The sequence below is a fragment of the Chelmon rostratus genome, chromosome 10, assembly GCF_017976325.1.
Source record: "Chelmon rostratus isolate fCheRos1 chromosome 10, fCheRos1.pri, whole genome shotgun sequence".
NCBI lineage: Eukaryota > Metazoa > Chordata > Actinopteri > Chaetodontiformes > Chaetodontidae > Chelmon > Chelmon rostratus.
Window position 1 is genome coordinate 27,786,039 of NC_055667.1, and position 21,568 is coordinate 27,807,606.

General features: G+C 43.4%; 2 protein-coding genes across 3 annotated transcripts; both read left to right on the forward strand.

Moving 5' to 3' along the window:
* Window positions 1-2,913: 2,913 nt before the first annotated feature.
* Window positions 2,914-8,861, forward strand: si:dkey-150i13.2 (mitochondrial carnitine/acylcarnitine carrier protein). The gene is made up of 9 exons (XM_041946201.1): window positions 2,914-3,108; window positions 4,466-4,558; window positions 5,077-5,204; window positions 6,636-6,726; window positions 6,881-6,998; window positions 7,383-7,455; window positions 7,587-7,696; window positions 8,119-8,240; window positions 8,355-8,861. The coding sequence occupies exons 1-9, from the start codon at window positions 3,007-3,009 to the stop codon at window positions 8,415-8,417; spliced, it is 900 nt and encodes a 299-aa protein (XP_041802135.1). The 5' UTR covers window positions 2,914-3,006; the 3' UTR covers window positions 8,418-8,861.
* A 1,393-nt stretch (window positions 8,862-10,254) lies between these two features.
* Window positions 10,255-16,655, forward strand: tafazzin (tafazzin, phospholipid-lysophospholipid transacylase). 2 transcript variants are annotated; one of them, XM_041945858.1, is made up of 11 exons: window positions 10,255-10,368; window positions 11,216-11,363; window positions 11,470-11,598; window positions 11,673-11,718; window positions 11,814-11,899; window positions 11,980-12,060; window positions 12,176-12,217; window positions 12,371-12,433; window positions 13,283-13,335; window positions 13,441-13,518; window positions 15,100-16,655. In XM_041945858.1, the coding sequence occupies exons 2-11, from the start codon at window positions 11,255-11,257 to the stop codon at window positions 15,199-15,201; spliced, it is 789 nt and encodes a 262-aa protein (XP_041801792.1). In that variant the 5' UTR covers window positions 10,255-10,368; window positions 11,216-11,254; the 3' UTR covers window positions 15,202-16,655. The 2 variants fall into 2 exon arrangements, with proteins under 2 accessions (XP_041801792.1, XP_041801793.1); XM_041945859.1 differs by having other exon boundaries at window positions 10,354-10,368; window positions 10,783-11,363.
* The last annotated feature ends 4,913 nt before the right edge of the window (window positions 16,656-21,568 follow it).

The following is a 21,568-nucleotide window of genomic DNA, read 5'->3' on the forward strand; positions in this document are numbered from 1 at the left end:
CAAATCTGAAACTAAAACTGTTCTGAATTATTCAGACCGATAACATAGTTCATCAAGATCAATCATATTTTGTTGATGCAGGTCCCAGACTCTAAAATCGTACAACACTGATCACCAAAGTAGTAACTCGTTAACCTCTGCTCCATTGTTAATGCAGTAACATCATGTTTAGTCTCCTTGATTTAAAAATAGATTATACTCACATCTTAATTGCAAGGACCTCCATGCTTCACTGAATTATCTTAATTAATGATTTGTTCCAGAGCTTTTAATGGTAAATAAAATGTTCAGTGTTCTTCATGTGCTCTCTGAGGGTGTTCATCTTGTTCCACTGAATGAAGGAGACCAGGCTTTTGTTTTATATTGGCTGGACAGAGGACCACGCCTGGTCTTGTAATCTGTTCTCTCCTCATACGTATTTTTTAAAGATTATCTCTGTTACTCACCACAATGATCTGCCTCACGCTATAAATTGTGTGTCTGTTTTTTAATGTTCTCAGCTAACAAACAAAGTTTTCTTCTTGTATTTGTGTCAGAGGATTACCTGAGCAGCTTCTCAACTTGTGTTTGAGGTGAGACAGACCCCCTTCTCGTCCCCTGGACCCTCTCTTTGTTTGGTTGTTTTGCTCTTGTTTCTTTGGCCGGTTCAGTAAGCCAACAATCTTTGACATTGTGGACAGGCAGAATTTTCATCTAATCTATTTCTCTTCATCCCCACACTACACACACTAAACAGAAAGCTGTGCATAGGAGCCATATGTTCACTGGGTGTTGCTCTGGGTGTTGCTCTGGGTGATGTTCTGGGTGATGTTCTGGGTGTTGCTCTGGGTGATGTTCTGGTGTTGCTCTGGGTGTTGGTCTGGGTGATGTTCTGGGTTTTGCTCTGGGTGATGTTCTGGGTGTTGCTCTGGGTGATGTTCTGGGTGTTGGTCTGGGTGATGTTCTTGGTGTTGCTCTGGGTGTTGGTCTGGGTGATGTTCTTGGTGTTGCTCTGGGTGTTGCTCTGGGTGATGTTCTGGGTGTTGCTCTGGGTGATGTTCTTGGTGTTGCTCTGGGTGTTGGTCTGGGTGATGTTCTGGGTGATGTTCTGGGTGTGGTCTGGGTGATGTTCTGGGTGATGTTCTGGGTGTTGCTCTGGGTGATGTTCTTGGTGTTGCTCTGGGTGTTGCTCTGGGTGATGTTCTTGGTGTTGGTCTGGGTGATGTTCTGGGTGTTGCTCTGGGTGATGTTCTTGGTGTTGCTCTGGGTGTTGCTCTGGGTGATGTTCTGGTTGTTGGTCTGGGTGATGTTCTGGGTGTTGCTCTGGGTGATGTTCTGGGTGTTGGTCTGGGTGATGTTCTTGGTGTTGCTCTGGGTGTTGGTCTGGGTGATGTTCTTGGTGTTGCTCTGGGTGTTGCTCTGGGTGATGTTCTGGGTGTTGGTCTGGGTGATGTTCTGGGTGTTGCTCTGGGTGTTGCTCTGGGTGATGTTCTGGGTGTTGGTCTGGGTGATGTTCTGGGTGATGTTCTGGGTGTTGCTCTGGGTGATGTTCTGGGTGATGTTCTTGGTGTTGCTCTGGGTGTTGCTCTGGGTGATGTTCTTGGTGTTGCGCTGGGTGATGTTCTTGGTGTTGCTCTGGGTGTTGCTCTGGGTGATGTTCTGGGTGTTGGTCTGGGTGATGTTCTGGGTGATGTTCTGGGTGTTGGTCTGGGTGATGTTCTGGGTGTTGCTCTGGGTGTTGCTCTGGGTGATGTTCTGGGTGTTGGTCTGGGTGATGTTCTGGGTGATGTTCTGGGTGTTGCTCTGGGTGTTGCTCTGGGTGTTGGTCTGGGTGTTGGTCTGGGTGATTCTCTGGGTGATGTGTTAACGTATAGGCCTACATTTAGTCACTTATGATGCTTTACTGCAGCTTTTGTAAGCATTTGCAGCAACAATCAGACCTTCTGTATCAACATGAGTACAAATATGTTCACAACAGTTTTCCAGACTGTTTGCAAAAAACATTCTCATTAACTGATATACTGTTACCTGCCTACTAACACACAAAAGAGTTAAAGCCAACCTATGAATATGGAAAAAAACATGGTGTGATGGTGTCAGCATTTGCAACGATTGTATTTTGTTCTTTTTTAAAAAAAACATACACATGTCAGTAGGTTATATTATACTTATATCAATATGGATGTTCTCATCCAAAACCTGGGATTTGCAACCCTGTAACTACCGCGTGACCATGTTAGCCAACAATGAGCAACAGGGCTGCAGATTTAACCTGAAGGATGCCAAAACTCTGGAGAGGCAACTTTTCAATAAAGTAAAATCATATTTAAATAAATTTTCGAACAATGTTTTTGGTAACAGGGTTGAACCCTTGAGGTTGACGAAAGAAGTCAACAATGACATTTTTATAAAAACAGAGAAAATTAAATGAGGGACCACAAAGAAAGATCTTGATCATCTTTAACGTTTATCTGGTTTATGGAAGAGAGTAGAACGCAGGTTAAAACTGTGTCTTAATAATCAAAATAAATTATACATTAATTTATATCATTTAGTGATATTGAAATATTTACCAATTGCACACAACCATATTAAAATAACGACATTACTGGAAGATTTTTCATGAAATATTTCATTTCTCTGTCAGTTAAAATCCGCATTTTATTGGGGGCATAAACTTGATTTGTTAATGAGTATTTGTTGTTAATCTAAAGACTAATTAACGGGTAAATATGTGAACTTAAGTTACTTCACTTTTCACACAGAGTAATAAAGTTTTACTACTTTGCTTTAAATCCCTCCCCAGAAGGAGGTGGGACATGAACTCCGCTGTGTTCGTGGGGAGAGCAGACTAAGTCCAGCATCGAAGCTGTCTGTGCGCGGCAGTCAGACAGACAGACAGACAGACAGGCTGTGCGTCTCACCGCACACACACACGCACACACACACACACACGGACGGCCGCGGTGTGTGCGGACCGTCGCGGCGGTGTGAGGTGGCTGTCTCGGCTGGCCATGCTGGGACAGGATGGGGGAAGAAGCAAGAGTTTCTCCGCTGAAGAACTTCGTGGCCGGGGGGGTCGCCGGAGCCTGTCTGCTGCTGGCCGGACACCCGCTGGACACCATCAAGGTGACTGATCGCCTCAGTGCTGACTGTAATCTAACACAAGTGTTATTTCACTGTCTTTGCTCCTGGTTTCCTGGTTTTCCTGCTGTTCTAGACTTTGTTCTGGATTCTGTTAAAAGAGACTGGAGGTGGAAAAGTTAGCGATCAGATGTGGGTGTTGAGGGGATTATTGATAAATCAGCTTAAGATGTCACCAAAGCCACGAGGCAGCTACTAGAAAGAGGGAAGCAGTGGGATGGCAGTGTTAGATTAGGCTATTTATACAAGAGGAAATCTGATTAGGGTTGCAACTACAGATTATTTCCTGTTATCGAAATGTCTGCTCCATTAAATGTCAGAAAACTATCTGCTGTTATTTCTGTGAGGGAGTTCAGTTTAATGCCACACGCATGAAAGAACAGAAAATCATCACACTTTAAGGGTTGAAACCAGCAAATGTTTGCTTGAATTGTTTTCTGTCGATGGACTGATCAATACGTCCTTCCATCTTTAGGACAGAGAGCATTAACTGACTGTACAGCTGCTCCTTCAGAGTTTACAGCGTCCCCCGACACCAGCAGGTTTTATAGTTCATGTAAATGTGTAATTGCAGTGTGCAGGTGACTGATGTGGAAATCTGAACAGTGAACTTCTACTATCTGACTGCTGTGATTCAACAGTTTTCATCAGTATAGATCTGTCCAGAGTTCTCAGATGATCATTTTCTTGATTAATCAATAAAATATTTTCTCCACAAAATCTCACACAATATTGATAAATACCTCAACTCCACTCAAACAATTAATTAATCAAAACAGCAGGTGATTGATTATCTGTTGATCAGCCACTCGAGTATTTGACTTATTACCTTGGCTGTAATAATGAGTGTAGCCTGGCCATCATGTGAATAATTCAGTGCCAGTCAGGGGGGGGGGGGGGGGGGGGGGTTCACAAATAAAAACAGTTTCCCGTCATTTAATTGAGTTTTAATGAAGCTTCCTGGTTTCCCTACGATGAGCACCAAAGTACAAAGTGTTTCTCAGACCATCCTGTTTTAACTGTACTGTTCCACCGTATGAAACCTCCTCAGTCCGATGCTGCCTCATGCATCAGCACATCAGTGTGTCGGGTCGTGCTTTACACGATGACTTTTCGACAAACCGATCATCGTGTACGAATTGATCCAAACGTCTAAATGTCAGCATGTTGCATCTGACGGGCGGTTCGTTATCAGCGGCCTCGAGCTGCACACGCTGATGGGTGTTTCCTTTATCTCATGTCTGGACAATCCTCCCCTCACATGGTCAGAGAGCTGTGTGTGTGTGTGTGTGTGTGTGTGTGTGTGTGTGTGTTTAGCTGACTTGTCTAATTAATTTTCCAGGTGAGGCTGCAGACGCAGCCCAAAGCCTCCTGTGCTCAGTATGTGCTCTACACAGGAACATATGACTGCTTCCGTAAGACAGTATCCAAAGAGGTAAACACACACACACACACACACACACACACACACACACGCATTACTTATTACAGAGCACAGTTTGAACACAGTCAAGTTTCCACCCAAATTTAGTGCAAATGCAAAGCAAATTTCCAGAGAACCAGCTAAACCGGCTGTGTTTGTGTCGGCTCTGCTGTGTGAACATGAGCTGATCGGCTGTTGGAGAAAAACAGCGAGTGGAACAACCAGAGGACGACATTTAGTGAGCTCCAGTCAAAGCTTAAAACAAAGGAAAACATGATGGAAATCAGACATTTCTGAGGTTACAGCCTCCTCATCCCTCTGAAAACTCTTTTTCTGAAACTTTTCCACCTCGTGTTTGAGCACAAACTGAAAATGTGTATAAACAGGTGGATGGAAACACACTTACTGAAAGGCTTCATGTGAAGAAAAACAATAGGAAGTGAAGAAAACTGGTGCAGAAAGTCTAGTCCCAGTTTAAGATAACTGATGAGTGTGTGTGTGTGTGTGTGTGTGTGTGTGTGTGTGCCCAGGGTATCCTCGGCCTCTATAAAGGTATGGGGGCTCCTCTGGCGGGCGTGGCTCCTATGATGGCCATCAGTTTCTTTGGGTTCGGTCTGGGAAAACAGCTCCAGCAGACAGACCCTGACAAACCTCTAACGTATGTAAGCACGTGCACACACACACACACACACACACACAGAGTTGTTGGTGTCTCTTTTACAGTGTGTTTGTAATACCTGGAATACGAGCTCTATATATAAGCATTCCTCCGTCGCCCTCCCCCCAGCTATCATTGGCTGAAGCAACACACCTCCTCTACACCCCTGTGCTAATGTTACCATGCCACCTCCCACCACCCCCACCGTCAGCTCCTTTTATCTTCACTCCTTCCGTCTATATTTATATGTGGCAGTGTCACATGTGCCTGAGACCCCCGCTCGCCTCTATCTCACACCAGAAGGATTTTTAGTCCTCGTGTTTCTCCAAACCACCTTGACTGTAAACCCCCGCGTTAGCCCGTCCTCCCCCAGGCCTGCAGCGCTCCACGGACATTTGTGTTCTCTTTTGACATAGTTTGTGTTCCAAAGTGTTTCAAGCTGAAGAAACCCGGGACAGCACAGAACACACAGAGTGCCAGAGACTGCAGGTGTCTGTCCCTCTCTGTCTCTGGTCAACGTCTCACAAACCTGGACGTGATAGTTTTGGTTTTAAGTGAAATATCTCAACAACTATTGGATGAATTACCATGAAATCCCCTCAGGATGAACTGTAACAACTGTGGTGATCCTCTCACTTCTCATCTAGCGCCACCATCAGGTCAACATTGTAATGTGTCCAACACTTGTTATGATCGTTATACCTGCTTAATATTAACACGCTAGCATTGTCATTGTGCGCGTGTTAGCATGGTGACGTTAGCATTTAGCACAAAGCACAGTCTCACAGAACTGCTAGTGTGGCTGTAGACTGATGGGATGTCGTAATGATTCACTGTTCTGCTCTGCTCTGCTCTGTTCTGTTCTGTTCTGTTTTGCTCTGCTCTGCTCTGCTCTGCTCTGTTCTGCTCTGCTCTGCTCTGCTCTGTTCTGCTCTGCTCTGCTCTGCTCTGTTCTGTTCTGCTCTGCTTTGCTCTGCTCTGCTCTGTTCTGCTCTGCTCTGCTCTGCTCTGCTCTGTTCTGCTCTGCTCTGCTCTGCTCTGTTTTGCTCTGTTCTGTTCTGTTCTGTTCTGCTCTGCTCTGCTCTGCTCTGTTTTGCTCTGTTCTGTTCTGTTCTGCTCTGCTTTGCTCTGCTCTGCTCTGTTCTGCTCTGTTCTGTTCTGTTCTGTTTTGCTCTGCTCTGCTCTGCTCTGCTCTGTTTTGCTCTGTTCTGTTCTGCTCTGCTCTGCTCTGCTCTGCTCTGTTCTGCTCTGCTCTGCTCTGCTCTGTTCTGCTCTGCTCTGCTCTGTTTTGCTCTGTTCTGTTCTGCTCTGCTCTGCTCTGCTCTGCTCTGCTCTGCTCTGTTCTGCTCTGTTTTGCTCTGCTCTGTTCTGTTCTGTTCTGTTCTGTTCTGTTCTGCTCTGTTCTGTTCTGTTCTGTTCTGTTCTGTTCAGGCACACTCAGATATTCCTGTCAGGCTGTCTGGCAGGCGTCTTCACTACAGTGATTGTGGCTCCAGGAGAGAGAATCAAATGTTTACTGCAGGTGAAGTGTGTGTGTGTGCGTGTGTGTGCGTGTGTGTGTGTGTGTGTGTGTGTGTGTGTGTGTGTGTTTGGTGTTTTATTTTTTTAGCAGAACATCATACATAAGGAGCAGCTACAACTGTGTCTGCATGATTGGACTGAAACGTGTTTTCCAGGTGCAGGCCAGCAGTGGAGAGGTGAGGTACTCAGGTCCACTCGACTGTGCAGTCAGGCTCTATAAGGAGCAGGGGATCCGCAGTGTGTACAAAGGGACTGTGCTGACTCTCATCAGAGGTAAACGTGTGTGTGTGTGTAAGAAGTACGTCGATGCTTTTAGCTGTGGCAGCTGGTAAAGATGGAGCTCATTTTAACTTCATACATACTGCTGGATATCTCAACCGATAGTAATACATCAGAATTCATTCGTTCCTTTATATTTCGTATTAATAATCAACTTTGCAAAGTAACTAGTTACTAAGCTGTGAGAGAAATGTAGTGAAGTTTAAAGTAGCATAAATACTGTAGTAAAATACATGTATCCCCAAACTGCACCACAGTAAATGTACTCAGTCACATTGCATCAGCGTGTGTCCGTGTGGCGGCTTGTGTTTCTGTAAGCGTTCGTTTAGAACGAGGTCTAAAGGTGTGACTGTCACATGTTCTCTGTGTCTCTCTTAGATGTGCCTTCTAACGGCCTGTACTTCCTGACGTACGAGTACCTCAAAAACTTCCTGACTCCGGAGGGTCAAAGGTGAGTAACCATGGTTACAGTGAAGAAGCCAGTGGTGGAATGTAACTACTAAAGTACGTTTACTCAAGTAGTGTGCTTAAGTACAAATTTGAGGTACCTTAGTCTTTTCTTCTCATCTTTTTATCGGTTAGTGTTTCTCAGCTCAGCACTCCCAACATCCTCCTGGCTGGTGGTGTAGCAGGAATATTAAACTGGACGATCGCTCTTCCTCCAGACGTCCTCAAATCCAATTTCCAGACAGGTGAGTGAGAAAAGTTGCTGTATTACATGTACCTGCCTACGAACACACGCACACACACACACACACACACGCACACACGCACACACACACACACACACACCATGTATTATGTTGCAGTTATTATGGATGACATGAACCACGTTTTAGTTGTTGTACTTGTTACAATGGAAAAATAGGTCAGCAGGTGTCACCGACTGTTACCATGGAAACACAGGTCAGCAGGTGTCACTGAACAAGGTGTGGTAACACTTCAGCTTATGAACGTATGTAAATGGACGAGCTTTCATGAGCGGCACCTAAACCCTCGAGGCCACCAGGGCGACCCGGAGAGAAAACTCCCAGTTCAAAAGAGAGAGATCGCTCCGCCTGAACTGGTTTCTGTGTGTGTGTGTGTGTGTGTGTGTGTGTGTGTGTGTGTACAGCTGCAGATGGGAAGTACAGAGGTCTGGTGGACGTCCTGAGAACGCTGCTCAGAGAAGAAGGACCTACAGCCCTCTACAAGGGATTCAATGCTGTCTTTCTGCGAGCCTTCCCTGCCAACGCGGTAAATCTTCACTCTCATATTTCTGCTCCTTTACTGCCCGATAACTACAAGCTGCAGCATCATCTGTCTTTTATGGTCGCACTGAAACACCTTGTTCCTCTCCCCCTCCCTCAGGCCTGTTTTTTGGGGTTTGAGGTGGCATTAAAAGGACTGAACGCGCTCGCACCCAGCTGGTGAAACACGTTTGTCACTGGAGAGTCTGTAACTGGTCACCAGTCTGGACAGGCCTCTCATGGAAGCTACACCTGTTTCTTTGTGCCACAAACTGTGTTAAAAGTGTTTCGCACCTTTGGTCACATGTCAGGATGTAATGTATTTATTGTATTCTTAAATTATTTTTTAAATGGTAATCTTTTATAATCGAGGTTCTACACTCACTTTTTGTGAGTATAACATAAACGCACATATGAATGTATGACTCTGAGCTGTAGTGTGAATATGAATATATTTTTTGGCAGGTCGGTCTGAGCCTGGTGTTTACACACTGTTTGTGGTGTTTGTAAAATGTCAGATGAAAACTTCGTACCATCAGTTTTAAACATGTTTTTAATCTACAGGCTCTGCTGAAAGTCAGTTTTAATTCCTGCTGGGTGGTAAGTTTGTTCGGCTTCTCCAGGCCGGGGGGAGAGTTTTATAAGCTTTGTGATTAAAGTGTTTCAATAAAGTGTTTTGAATTATGAATATGAAGAGTGTGAGTGTCCACTGTTTACCACAAGGGGGAGCGCTTGTGGGGCTCAATTGGAGCCCACAACTCATTTCTGCCCCCCAGTGGACCAAAGTGCCCCTGGTGTCCTCATGCTATGCTGTCTCAGTTCAGCCCAAAACAGCAGAAGTGGAAGCAATAGATCACCACGTTTAGAGAGTGAGTGCTGAGCGCTGATCTATTGAGAAAACCAAGTGTGCAAGAAGGAAGTGACTCTATTTCTGTATACTGTATATATTAATTTATTACTGATGAAGCAGCCTAATCATGACATAACTGATGTGTGCTTTCAGATTTGCTTTCTGATTTCAGATTGGGTGTTATTTAGTGTTACTTATTGATTGTTAATATGTTTGTATGGCCTCTTCTTCTTTTGAGTAGATTTCTGTCCACTTTGCATTTGTATTTCTACCACTGAAGGTGGCAGCAGCTGGATGTTTCAGCCATTACACCATCACTTGTTGCTATTTCATCTGTTTCAACTTGCTAGTTTTCACACACTTTCACTTGCAGCACATGATATTTAGGCGTTACGTCAAGGCCTGCAACTAAAGGTCATTTTCATTAGTAATTAATCTGCAGATTGTGTTAGTAATTGGTCAAAAAATATGAAATGTTTCACTAATTTTTAATTAATTCCAGTGGTCGCCAAAAATAACTTGTTTTTTTTTAATAGTAAATAAAACAAAATAGAAAGAAGCCATACAGAATGTTCTGTATTTATACTTTCCCATATAGTTTCATATAAGATATAATATTTAAAGAATAGGCTATATAGAGCATATCTAATGGTAGTGCTATTTTCAGACAGGTCTTCACAAACCTTGTACAGAGAACATTTCTTTTTTTCTATCTTTTTCTATCTATTTGATCTTTTTGTGTGTATGTAAATACAGTGAAAGAACAGATGGCAAGTCGTTAGTATTCTAATTGATAGAAATAACAAACATTTTCAGAACACATTTTACTGAGGATATTCTGAACAAATTTTCAATTTTCATCTTAAATACTTTATCATTGCAATAAACACTATTACACTATTACTTACTTACTTACAGCAGTTAACCATTTTTATCCATTACCTCTTCACAAAGGGAAGCCTAAAAACAGGAACAGCAGGTCAAACCATAGATTAGAGAAGCTTCACTTTTGACCTACTTTACAGCCTCTATTACCCATAATTCCGCACGTCTGAACACGGAAGCGCGCTGTAGACGACATTGAACACGATTTGACGGACATAACATAACGTCTGTTGTCATTATTTATGAACCTGTAACGTGAGTAAATAAAGTGAAAACCAAACAGCAAGCACAAAGTATTGAAAATTATTAGGTTAGAGACTCCCCCAAAACTACGATACCCACAATTCAGTGCGACATTCAGTTCCGGGTCAGGGGCCACTAGCCTGTCAGGAGGAGAAAGGTAACTGTTTGATCTTGTGCTGTCTTCTTTACTTCTCAAGTTATTAAAATCTTTAAATATATTAGATAAGGCTTCATAGAAGTGCGCGCCACACAGTGTTTGTACATTTAGACACGACAAAATGCCGCTTTTGGGCTGTTTTTGCATAAGAATCGAGTGTGAAGAGTCATGAATATAAATCCAGGCAGATAACTGAATGATTGTACCAGTGAAGCTTCTGTGTAGCGTTAGCTAAACGGCTACTAACTCATTGATTGATCGATTTGATTACCAGATAATGAATGTGTATTTCACATGGTTAGCGTTGTATGCCTCTCAGAGCTAAATGTGTCAGTAAACTTTGGCTAGTTGTTAGCTAACATGCTAACGTCTGCTATGTGTTGTTTATTAACCTGGATATTCTGACCTCCACAGTCAAACCACTGACAGTCCTGGTTTGGATCTAACAAAGGTTGTGTGATAGATGGGGACGCTCAGAGGTCAAACTTTCATATTAACTGATTAAAGATGAGGCAAACTATCAAAGCAGCACCATGGAGCAGCAGAGGCCGAGATATCCTTTTACGCTCCCTAAACACTCCATCCTACACCTCCAATAATGCACATTAAATAACTTTAATCTTTAATCTTTCAATCAATATCTTTTCATTGGATGCTGTCACTTTGTCCACGCCATCATCAGGGTTATTTTTTCTCCTACAGCTTTCTTTCGTGCGTCAGCCAGTAAACTGACCATCACGTGTAAACTCTGTGAAATGCCCCTTTAAGTCAGGCCAAACCTAATGAGGTCACTTCAGCCTGAGTTTAGTTTCCCTCTGGCTGTTTCTCACTGTGTGTGTTGTACCAGGTTCATGTGTGTGTGGATGTCGAACCTGTGGACGCCGTGATGCCCCTGGAGGTCAGATGGCCGTTCCCACAGAGCCCTCCTTTGGCATGGAGGATCTCCAGCTCACTGGTCATGGGCATGGTGGGCTCCTATTCCTACTTCTGGACCAGTAAGTTGGAATACACACATATAAACACCAACTTCCTAACCAAAGCAACACAAAAGTGTTGTTTTCAGTTTTTTCCTTGGTTTGAGATTCTGCCTCCCAACTTCAGAGTACATGAACTACTTGACGGTCCACAACCAAGAGGTTTTGCTGGACCTGGTTGACCAGCGGCCCTCTGACACGCCTCTCATCACTCTGTCCAATCACCAGTCTTGTATGGATGATCCACATATCTGGGGTAAGGACAGATGCACCACCTGAAATCGACTCTAACAGTAACATCAGTGAAATAATTACATCTGTTTGCGACAGGTGTACTAAAGTTCAGACATTTGTGGACCTTCAACAAGATGCGCTGGTGAGTTTTATCATTTCAGCACCTCATTCACTCATTCGTAGCAATTATTGTGGTTCTGGTCTAATTTTCTGATGATGTGTAATTATTTATCTCAGGACTCCTGCAGCTTCTGACATCTGCTTCACCAGAGAGCTGCACTCACGATTCTTCAGCCGGGGGAAATGTGTTCCTGTCTGCCGAGGTGAGTCTCTGTCGGCACTGACCCCCGACTTTGTCTCACTGCCTGCTGAGCAAACGGCTTACAGCGTGTGTGTTCTGTAGGCGATGGCGTTTATCAGAAAGGCATGGACTTTGTTCTGGAGAAGCTGAACAGAGGAGAATGGGTGCACATCTTCCCAGAAGGTGTGTTAAGCTTCCACCTCACGTTTCACTCTTTTTATCGTTTTTCTTTCCGGTTTTTGATTTGGTTTAAGTATTGTGGAAATAAGCACGTTCTCTCTTCTTCCTCATTCAACAGGCAAAGTCAACATGACTGAAGAGTTTATACGATTAAAATGGGGTCAGTATTTGAGTGTGTGTACGTAGTTCACACTCAGTGGAGCTTTGAAAGATGAACGCAGAGTGATTGTTTGCCTTTAAATGAATCCTTTGTGCCTGTTTTAACGGCAGTGAGTGTGAAAGTGGTTCAGATCACTCCTGGTTTGTGTTTCAGGCGTGGGTCGGCTAATATCGGAGTGCTCCCTCAACCCGATCATCCTGCCGCTCTGGCATGTGGGTGAGTAACTCACCGCCACAGGCGACGTCACGTGATCTCACCTGTTCTGCTGTTTCGTCACTTTGTTTTTAAAGATGGAGTCTGCTTCACTGTAGATGGTTGAATCTTCCAGAGAGAAACTTAAATTATATAGAAAATCAGCATGACACATGTATAGGTGTTTTTAGGTAGAGCAGGTCTTTAGGTAGCTACTTTTCATGTGTTTTCGTTCTTCAGACGGTCTGCTTTGTTTTAAAAGATTACATTAGAGAGCTGGCAGGAAATGAAGAGACAGGTGAGGACAGTTGAGTCTGTCGTAGATAAATGCTTTAAAAACTGCATTTAAAGCACAAGTTGGTCATATTCTGTATTTTACTTATTGTCAAAAGCTCCCATGTGCAGATCTAAACCAGCACTCAACGTATCCTGTCAAACATTGTGTGTTATCAGAGGCGGATATGTCGTCTTCGTCTGAGCTCCAGTGTTGTTAAAAACCATTAAAACACATCAGTGACCCTCACTGATGCTCTGACATGTTCGTTCATGACCGTCAACACACACACTGTAGTTTATTCTGACTCAGTCCCACCTACACACACACACACAAACACTCACTACAGCACCGAATGTAGATTAATCCGCCGCTGAAAATTGTCCCCAACAAATGCACAATTTCTCCCTGTTTGAGACTAACACATCAGTGGTTTTAATCTTTTTATGGGATCTGCTGACATCAAGAAAAATACAGAATATCAGCCGCTCCTCTATGTGATATTGTGATATTATGATATCAAGCAGCAACAACGGCAGAGAGAACAGTCCATCTCAGGGCGATGCAGGTAGCCCACTCGTTGTCTTCTGTTTCATCAGGTTTGAGTGACGTCCTGCCAAACATGAAGCCCTACGTTCCGCGGATCGGCAAGGTAGGAACACTCGCATCTGATCCCGGCCACAGTTCAGTATTCTGTTCGTCATGACTTTTCGTTGCCTGTGAGTGTCTGTAGTTGTAACCGGTGGTCTGTTTCCAGAGAATCACAGTCCTGGTGGGGAAGCCGTTCAGTGTCGGAGACCTTGTGGAAACCCTCCGAGCTGAAAACAAGAGCCAGGTGAGGACAGAGCGTATGAAACACCAACACGCTGGGCTGGACAGTAATGGAGTACTTGTAGAGGTGCAATCGATGTGTTACTAATGATGTAACTGTATTTCATCATGTTAACTAGGAATGTCGTGTATTTTGATATGTTAGTACCTGTTAAAAATTGAGATTTAGACAGATTGAAGATTTTTAGCAATACGTTATGTTTAGTGGCCAAATATATCGGTGCTGTCCTCACAACACGTGCCTCTGTATGCTGCCAGACAGCCAGCGAACCAAACAAGAAACTCTGCACACAAGGCTTTCTTTTCTTGCTTTATGGAGCTCTTGCAACATGTTTGAATGTGGTAACTGCAACATACACCAACTGCAATTACAATACTAAAGTGCATGGGACAGGAACAGTTAGCTAATACACATATAACTGCTAGTAGAAACATTATTGATTTAACTAACTTATATCAGCGTCTTTTCAGAAATACTGTGACCTCTATAAGTGCTTTGTACACATAAGATACTCACAAAGACGAAAGTTTCCCAAGGTCCAAAACGTTTTAGAACATAACACAGTGTGACATGAGTCGTTCAAGCTTCGTTTCTGCTGTCCCACCAGCTCGTTTTCACTGAGAGGAAAAACACACATAGCTTGTCTATAGCGGGAGGAGCACTCACTCTGCTGAGACCAAAACGATCTTTTAGGGAGAAGATGTCTCACTTCGCAACTTTTAACCATTCAACCATCAGACATTTTTAACTTATTTATTTCCATCTATGAACTTATTTAAAACCTTTTTTACTAACTTATTATTCTTATGAAAATACTGATGTCTTTGACCCAAAGACATGACAATATCGGTGCTTTACCTCAAAAGATATCGATCAGATGAAATTTATGAAGTTCATTTATTGGTGTCACCTTTTTGGGATTATTCAAATGAAGTAGATAAAGACTCAGATTTAATTTTAATTTATGTGAAGCTGAAACAGATCATTTGTCAGTTAGACGATAAAAGAAATTAGTTTGGAGATATTTTGCCAACTGATGAATCCTTTACGAACTTTTTTAAGCAACAATTGCAAAAATTCAGCTTCTCAGATGTGATGTTTTTTTTTTTTTTGTTTTTTTTGTTTTGATTTAGTTTCAGTCTGTCGGTCGGATAAATTTTAATATGCCACAATCAGCTCTGGAAACTTGTGATGTACAGTTTTTGCTATTAGCTGACGTCCTGCAGACCAAATGTTTATCACCTAATCGGAGAAAAAATGTATTTGATTTAAATCCATCAAAATGCTGATCGCAGCTTCTCCGAGCCCAAAGTGACGGATTCAAGTTGCTTATTTAGTTCGACCGACGGTCCAAAACACAAACATTCAAATACGTGACAAAGAAAATCAGATTCTCACATTTAAGAAACTGTAACCAGCGAATGATGACAGAATTTATTCATCAACTATGAAAAGAGTTTAATAATCTTCTGGTTTGCAGTTCTGATGTTAAAGTGTCTCATGAGACATTCATAAAGGGGGTTTTTGCATTTGGAGAAGAAAATAAAAAGTGCAACATGTTCTTTCTGTACTTTTTGTTTTCAGTTGGAAATGAGGAAGACGTTGACTGATTTCATCCAGGGGGAGTTTCAGAGTCTGAAAGCCCAGGCCGAGGCCCTCCATGGCCAGATACAGACCAAATCCTGAGTCCCAGCCTGATGACCCTTTACCCTAAACTCAGGGTAATACCTCTACGACTGGACGCCCCCCCCACACACGACTGTCGTTTACCACTTGTGTTCTGGTATCGTTTCCTTTTCTCTACCGGATCACCCACACCACCACGCTGAGATGTCGAGTCACGACAAGCTGTCAAACGTTTAGAGTAACGTTTTTCAGGGGTGTTGGGGGTCAGGATCGCTGTCGAGGGTCATTTCCATTAATGCTGAGGCGTCATGTTTTTATTTAATACAGCAAATGAATTGTTTAGTTGCTGGAACAGACTCCAATCCACTGCCACCCAAAACAGGACAAGTTTAGAAAATAGATTAATGAACAATGAAATCAGTTATTGCCAATCAGTCTAAGTACCCGATCATTAAACTGGTTCAGAGGAGGGAAAGAACTGAACTGTAGCTTCCAGATCAAATTACCACGGTCGATCATCAGTGTTACTCATCTAACTTGTTCAGCTGTGTTTTAGTTTTTATTCCACTGAACCATCGTGTGTCCTGCTAATTATGCCCATATTGGATGATTCCACGCCTCTCGATTTACATGCAGTGCCAATGCAGGAAGTAGTGTGTCCTCCATGTAGTGAAGAAGAAGAAGGTGGAGGTCTCGGTGGTGGCTGGGCGTCACGCAGCAGACCAGAGTCAGCCTCCCGCCACTGAACTGCAGTTAATGTTCACGTTTTTCTTTACTGTAACCATAAACACACAACTTTCCCAAACCTTAAACTCAACCGTAAAGTCTCCTTTGGTTACTGGTGATAACAGCGAGTGTGGTTTAATCCTGGTGTGTCTGTTTACAGCCAAACACTCTCAGGTTGCTTTAATAAAGAACTCAATCATCAGCCTGCCATTAACAACCACAAGCTGATTTCACGCTCTGCACGGCACGAGTCGTTTTCCACGCGCCAGCAGGACACAAGAGCTGCTCACCTCGTTGAGTCGCAGGTGTGCAGCCTGTCACCTTCAGCTCTCTGATATTTAAAACCATCTAAAAGTGACGAGTTTTGTTTTGTAGACACGTTTTTGATGAGCGAAAGCTGTCCGCACGAACCTTGGTGACCAACGCATTGTGTTTCCTTTGGCTGCTTCACAATAAAAGCCCCCTGGTGTTCAGCCATTTGAACACTTTTAATGTGAAGCAGCAGCAGTGAGAGATGTTATTGCAGTAGTCCAGCTCTGATCCGGCTGAAGTCCTCCTGCACAGGGAGGCAGTTTAAATAAAGTTTAAACCACAACAATGACAACTACTGTGGACAGAGGGAATTACAGAATGTGAATACATGAAAATTAGGTTAGGATTCTAATTTAAACCAAGTGTTTTAATTGCCTAACCCTAGCCAGACCCTAATATAACAACCATCTTTCACTAACTTAAAGGATAACTTCAGTTTTTTACAACCTGGACCTTATTTGTAGCATTAAATACGACCATTTACTCACCCAGACAACTTTGGTGGCATTTGGAGTCGTTTTGAAGAAATTAGCCCCAGAGGAGCGGCGCGTATATCCGTATAATGCGAGTACTCGGGGCATCCATGCGCAGCCTCTATATAACGCATAATCTGCAGAAACTCGTTCATATTCCAATATTTTGTTCTGATATGCTGGTGCTATTCCCCTCTGAGCCCGTGGTGACATGTTATCGACATCCGGCGTCTCTAGTCAACTACCTCTGACGTGGATGATGTCATTACCGAACGCCGGGCGCTGCGAGCAGCCAGCCACAACACGGCTGACTCTGCGGCGGTCGGTTACGAATACGCAATAACGAACCACAGCTGTGCCAAACTACAGCTAAACTAGCCGACCGCCGGCTCAGAGGGGAATAGCACCAGCATATCAGAACTAAATATTGGAATATGAACGAGTTTCTGCAGATTATGTGTTATATAGAGGCTGCGCATGGATGCCCCGAGTATTCGCATTATACGGATATACGCGCCGCTCCTCTGGGGCTAATTTCTTCAAAATGACTCCAAATGACACCAAAGTTGTCTGGGGGGGTAAATGGTCGTATTTAATGCTACAAATAAGGTCCAGGTTGTAAAAAACGAAAGTTATCCTTTAACGATACCGTAGCTTGCATGTGCAGGTAATGTAGACAGTGAGCATTTTAAACACGCTGGCACTGGATGTAGGAAAAGGTGGCACCCACCTGTTACCTCATTTTAGGAGAACTTCACACAAAGCTGCTGCTTGTTTAAATCCTACATGTTAGTGTGCACGTACACACAGAGTGGTAGAGGAAGGACGTCAGCACTCTACTGCATGGTAATCTATTACAGCTGTCATCAGAGAGAGGCGTGCAGAATACATGAATATGAGGAGCAGAAAGGTGATTGTCCGTCTGTGCAGCTTTAAATCAGCCGACCGTTCAGTCATATTGTTCGTACGTCACCACGTGCCCTGCCCTTCTTACAACTACATCATTTCCTTTTCAGATGAAGTATTCAGATGCAAAGTTTTCTGTAAATTCAGCCTCATGATGCTACCCCACATGTATATTACTTGATTTATCACAATGATCGATGGCTTTTTAAAGGGAGAAAAGGCCACAGCTCAGCGATCTGTGGTTATTTTATACAGGTATCGCCTTACTTATCGCCACTGTTTCCTACTGTACAGTATGTGAACACCAATAAAGTGTTTGACTTTTCTAAATTTTAATGGTTTTTAATGGAACTTCTGCCATGCTGATGTATGTTTACTGGCTGCTGTGTGACTTAACCTTCAAACCCTGCTGGACTGATCCAATAAGACCGCATTATTTGAGATTATTGTAAATGTTAAGTCTGTTTAATACAAAGGTACAGCCAGCAGCCAATTAGCTTAGCATAAAGACTGGAAACAGAAACAGCTGGAATAACTCTGCCAGTCATTAGTCCAGCACACAACCCTCCATAACGTGTTCATTCAGAGGCAAATCAAAGACGGTTAAGAGTTGATAATAAGGTTAATTTTGCAGTTCTTCTTATTTATTACTGTAGTGATGTCTGTGAGATGTCCAGGGATGGAAGAAGTATTCAGATCCTGCACTTAAGTAAACGTAAAAATACTCCATTACAAGTCCTGCAGTTAAATTCTACTGAAAGAAAAAGTACTGAAATATTATGAGCTAATTTATTCAGGTTAAATATTAAAAGTAAAAGTACTTGTTCTGCAAAACAAAAACAAAAAAAAAAACCCTCTGACATATTTGATCATATATGAGATCATGAACTATTAATACGGAAGCATCAATGGTGGAGCAGCATGTTGGAGCTGCTGCAGGTGGACTTACTCTGTCCAAAAACAAAGTTCTTTTTTTGGGAGTTTCTATATTCACTATTCTATATTTGTGTAGTAAAATATTGAATAGTTTTACCTCTTTGGGCTTCAAACTGTCATTTAAATGAAACCACTGCAAACAACTCATAGATAGTATAAAAGTTAATTTAAACACAAGATCCTTGTGCTCAAAAAGAGGATTCATTCTCAGTGAAGAACCTTGGAGCTCTAATCTGCCTCTATACCTGCCAAAGAGCAGTGATTCCTAACACGTCTCTGGGGGTCATCAGGTGGAAACCTCCCTTCAACAGTGTTTCGCCTACTTAGTCCCACGACACCTCCAGGAGGTTAGGCAGTGAACTCCGGCGTCCCAGAGTCACCCCCCCAGTGCCAGTTCACACTGCTCCTACACAATCCAAACAGCACCGCCACGTTCAACTGACCCAGAGATGCTCCAGGTAGTGGCCAGTACCGATGCTACCATTTAACTATTGCTAATGCTAATGCTAACCGCTAGGAAGAACAGAAGAAGACAATACAGTTCCGATGCTACCATTTAGCTAATGTTATGTGCTAACCGCTACCTGCTAAGAGGAACAGAAGAAGACAATAAAGCTAGATTCACCTATACTGTTAATGTTAATTGCTAGCTACCAATACTAACTGCTAAGATACTATCATACTCTCACCGCTTTAGCTATTGTTAGCTGCTACAATGCTACCACAGGCCTAGATGCCACATGTAACTGCCGATTGCCACACTACCATCATCTACCCCTGCCTCTCACCAACTGCACCAAGAAAAAGCGGGGTGGGAATACAAACCCTGGTTCGGGTAGGGGATAGAAAATAAAGAGGTAGAGTCAAAAGATGAAAGTAGGGATTGGATACAGACCCTTGTTCGGGTAGGGGGTGGAAAATTTAGAAGGTGCTGAAGGTGGAGGCCTAAACCACAGACTAGATTTAACAGCCTCTTCTAACATTTCCTTCAAGAAGCAGCAAACCCTACCATTTCCTTCAAAAAGCAAACAGAGCAGGAAAACAAACCCTAACATTTCCTTCAAGAAGCAAACAAAACAGGAAAACAACCAAAAAGATCAAAAAACAAGCCAACTCTGTGTCTTACCACGCAAACTCACCTGAACAGGCCGCATGGTCCCAAAGAGAGACTCTAGCTGGCCACACCCCCACCTTATCTAAACTTCCTGGTTCTCTTCCTATTGGCAGAGCGAGAAGATGGGGCGGGGAAAGCAGAGCAGAGGAGAGGTGTCTTGTTCAGACTTTAACCTCTTCTCTTGCCGGGTTTGGCATGCATGTCCACTGCCCCCCCCCCCCCCCCCCAACTACTATTATTTCTCCTGATCCATATCCACTGACTAGACCTAGCAGCCTCATCTGACATCTCCCTCACTGTCTTTCTTAAATTTTGCCCATGCACTCCCAGCTCCCTCAACAGTGAAACAGCTGACCCTGCAACAAAACCTCTACACCCCACTTCAACTGGACAGACCCTGGTCTTCCATCCCCTCTGCTCAGATTCTGTCTTTAAATCTGCATACTTAGTCTTCTTCCTTTCATAAGCTGTCTCCACTGAATTTTCCCAAGGGACTGTTAACTCAATAAAAAACACAGTCTTTTTACTCATGGACCATAAGACAATGTCCGGCCTCAGATTACTATAAACTATTTCCTGGGGCACAACTAGCTTTCCTCCCAAGTCGACCTGCATTTGCCAATCATTAGCCCCTACCAGGCAGCCACCTACCTGCCTTCTCCCTGACTTAGCAGCTCTATTTTCTCCCCCTCTCGAACAAACTGCACATCTAACCTCTCCTTTCTAGAACTTCCAGAATTCACCTGCTTCCTTCTCTCCTCAATGCCTGCGGCTAAGCTTCTCAGCACCTGATTATGCCGCCATGTATACCGGCCTTGTGATAAGCTAATTCTACAACCTGACAAAATGTGCTTTAAACTTGCTGTACCTGAGCAGAGTGGGCACGATTGATCGCCCTGTACCCAGAGACTTAGGTTCTGCGGGGTTGGCAACACATCGTATGTCGCCCCTATCAGAAATTTAATACGGCCTTCCTCCATATTCCACAGGTCCCTCCAACTAAGTTTCCTCTTCTCAACACCTTCCCAATTCAACCATTGTCCCTGTTTGGCTTGACCAACTGCTTTTGCCCCTCTTAACAACTCCTCCTGCCTACGCACCTGTTCCACTACAAGCTTTCTTTTCTCCTTTAGACCTGCTTTATTCCACACTGGTTTGCCTGGGCCAAGCCCCAAGCCTCCCCGGCCAAATTGAACATTTCCTACTATTTCTGCATGCCTAAGAGCTGCCTCTGCCTCCTGCACTGCTGCCCTTGGGTTCCATTTCCTCCCCCCAGAAGGATTCGGAACCACATTGCTAACTAACATGTCCTTACTCCCAGATAATAAAAGTTCTGTCCTAACCTTAGTGCATTTAAACTCCTCTGTTAGACTGGATACTGGCAGCTGAAGCATTCCTTTCCCATACAAAGCTACATTGCTTAAGCACCTGGGAGCACCCAACCATTTTCTAATATAAGAGCTAACTAGCCTTTCCATTCTCTCTGCTACAGATAATGGGACTTCATATACTGACATTGGCCACATTAAACCAGGATACAAGCCAAACTGCAAGCACCACAACCTCAGTTTTCCTGGGAGCCCTGATTTATCTATTCTCTCCAGCCCTTCTGCAACATCCTTTCTAAATTGCACAACCTGTTCAACATCATTCAGGTCCACATTGTACCACCGTCCTAGACTCTTAACTGATTTCTCCCTAATTGTTGGGATTTCCTCACCATCTATAGCAAACTTTCTATCACTTACTTACAGCAGGTCACCATTGGCGGTGGTTCGGGCCAGCAGGCAGGTATGGGAGGACCTGTGGCTCCACAGCAGCAAGGGCAGCCAGGAAAAATGCCAAGCAGCATCAAGACAAACATCAAACATCAAATTGTAAAATATTAACATATTTTACAATTTTCTATTTTTTTCACATAAAATCTTCGTCTTCAGCTGTCACATGAATGTGGTGAAGT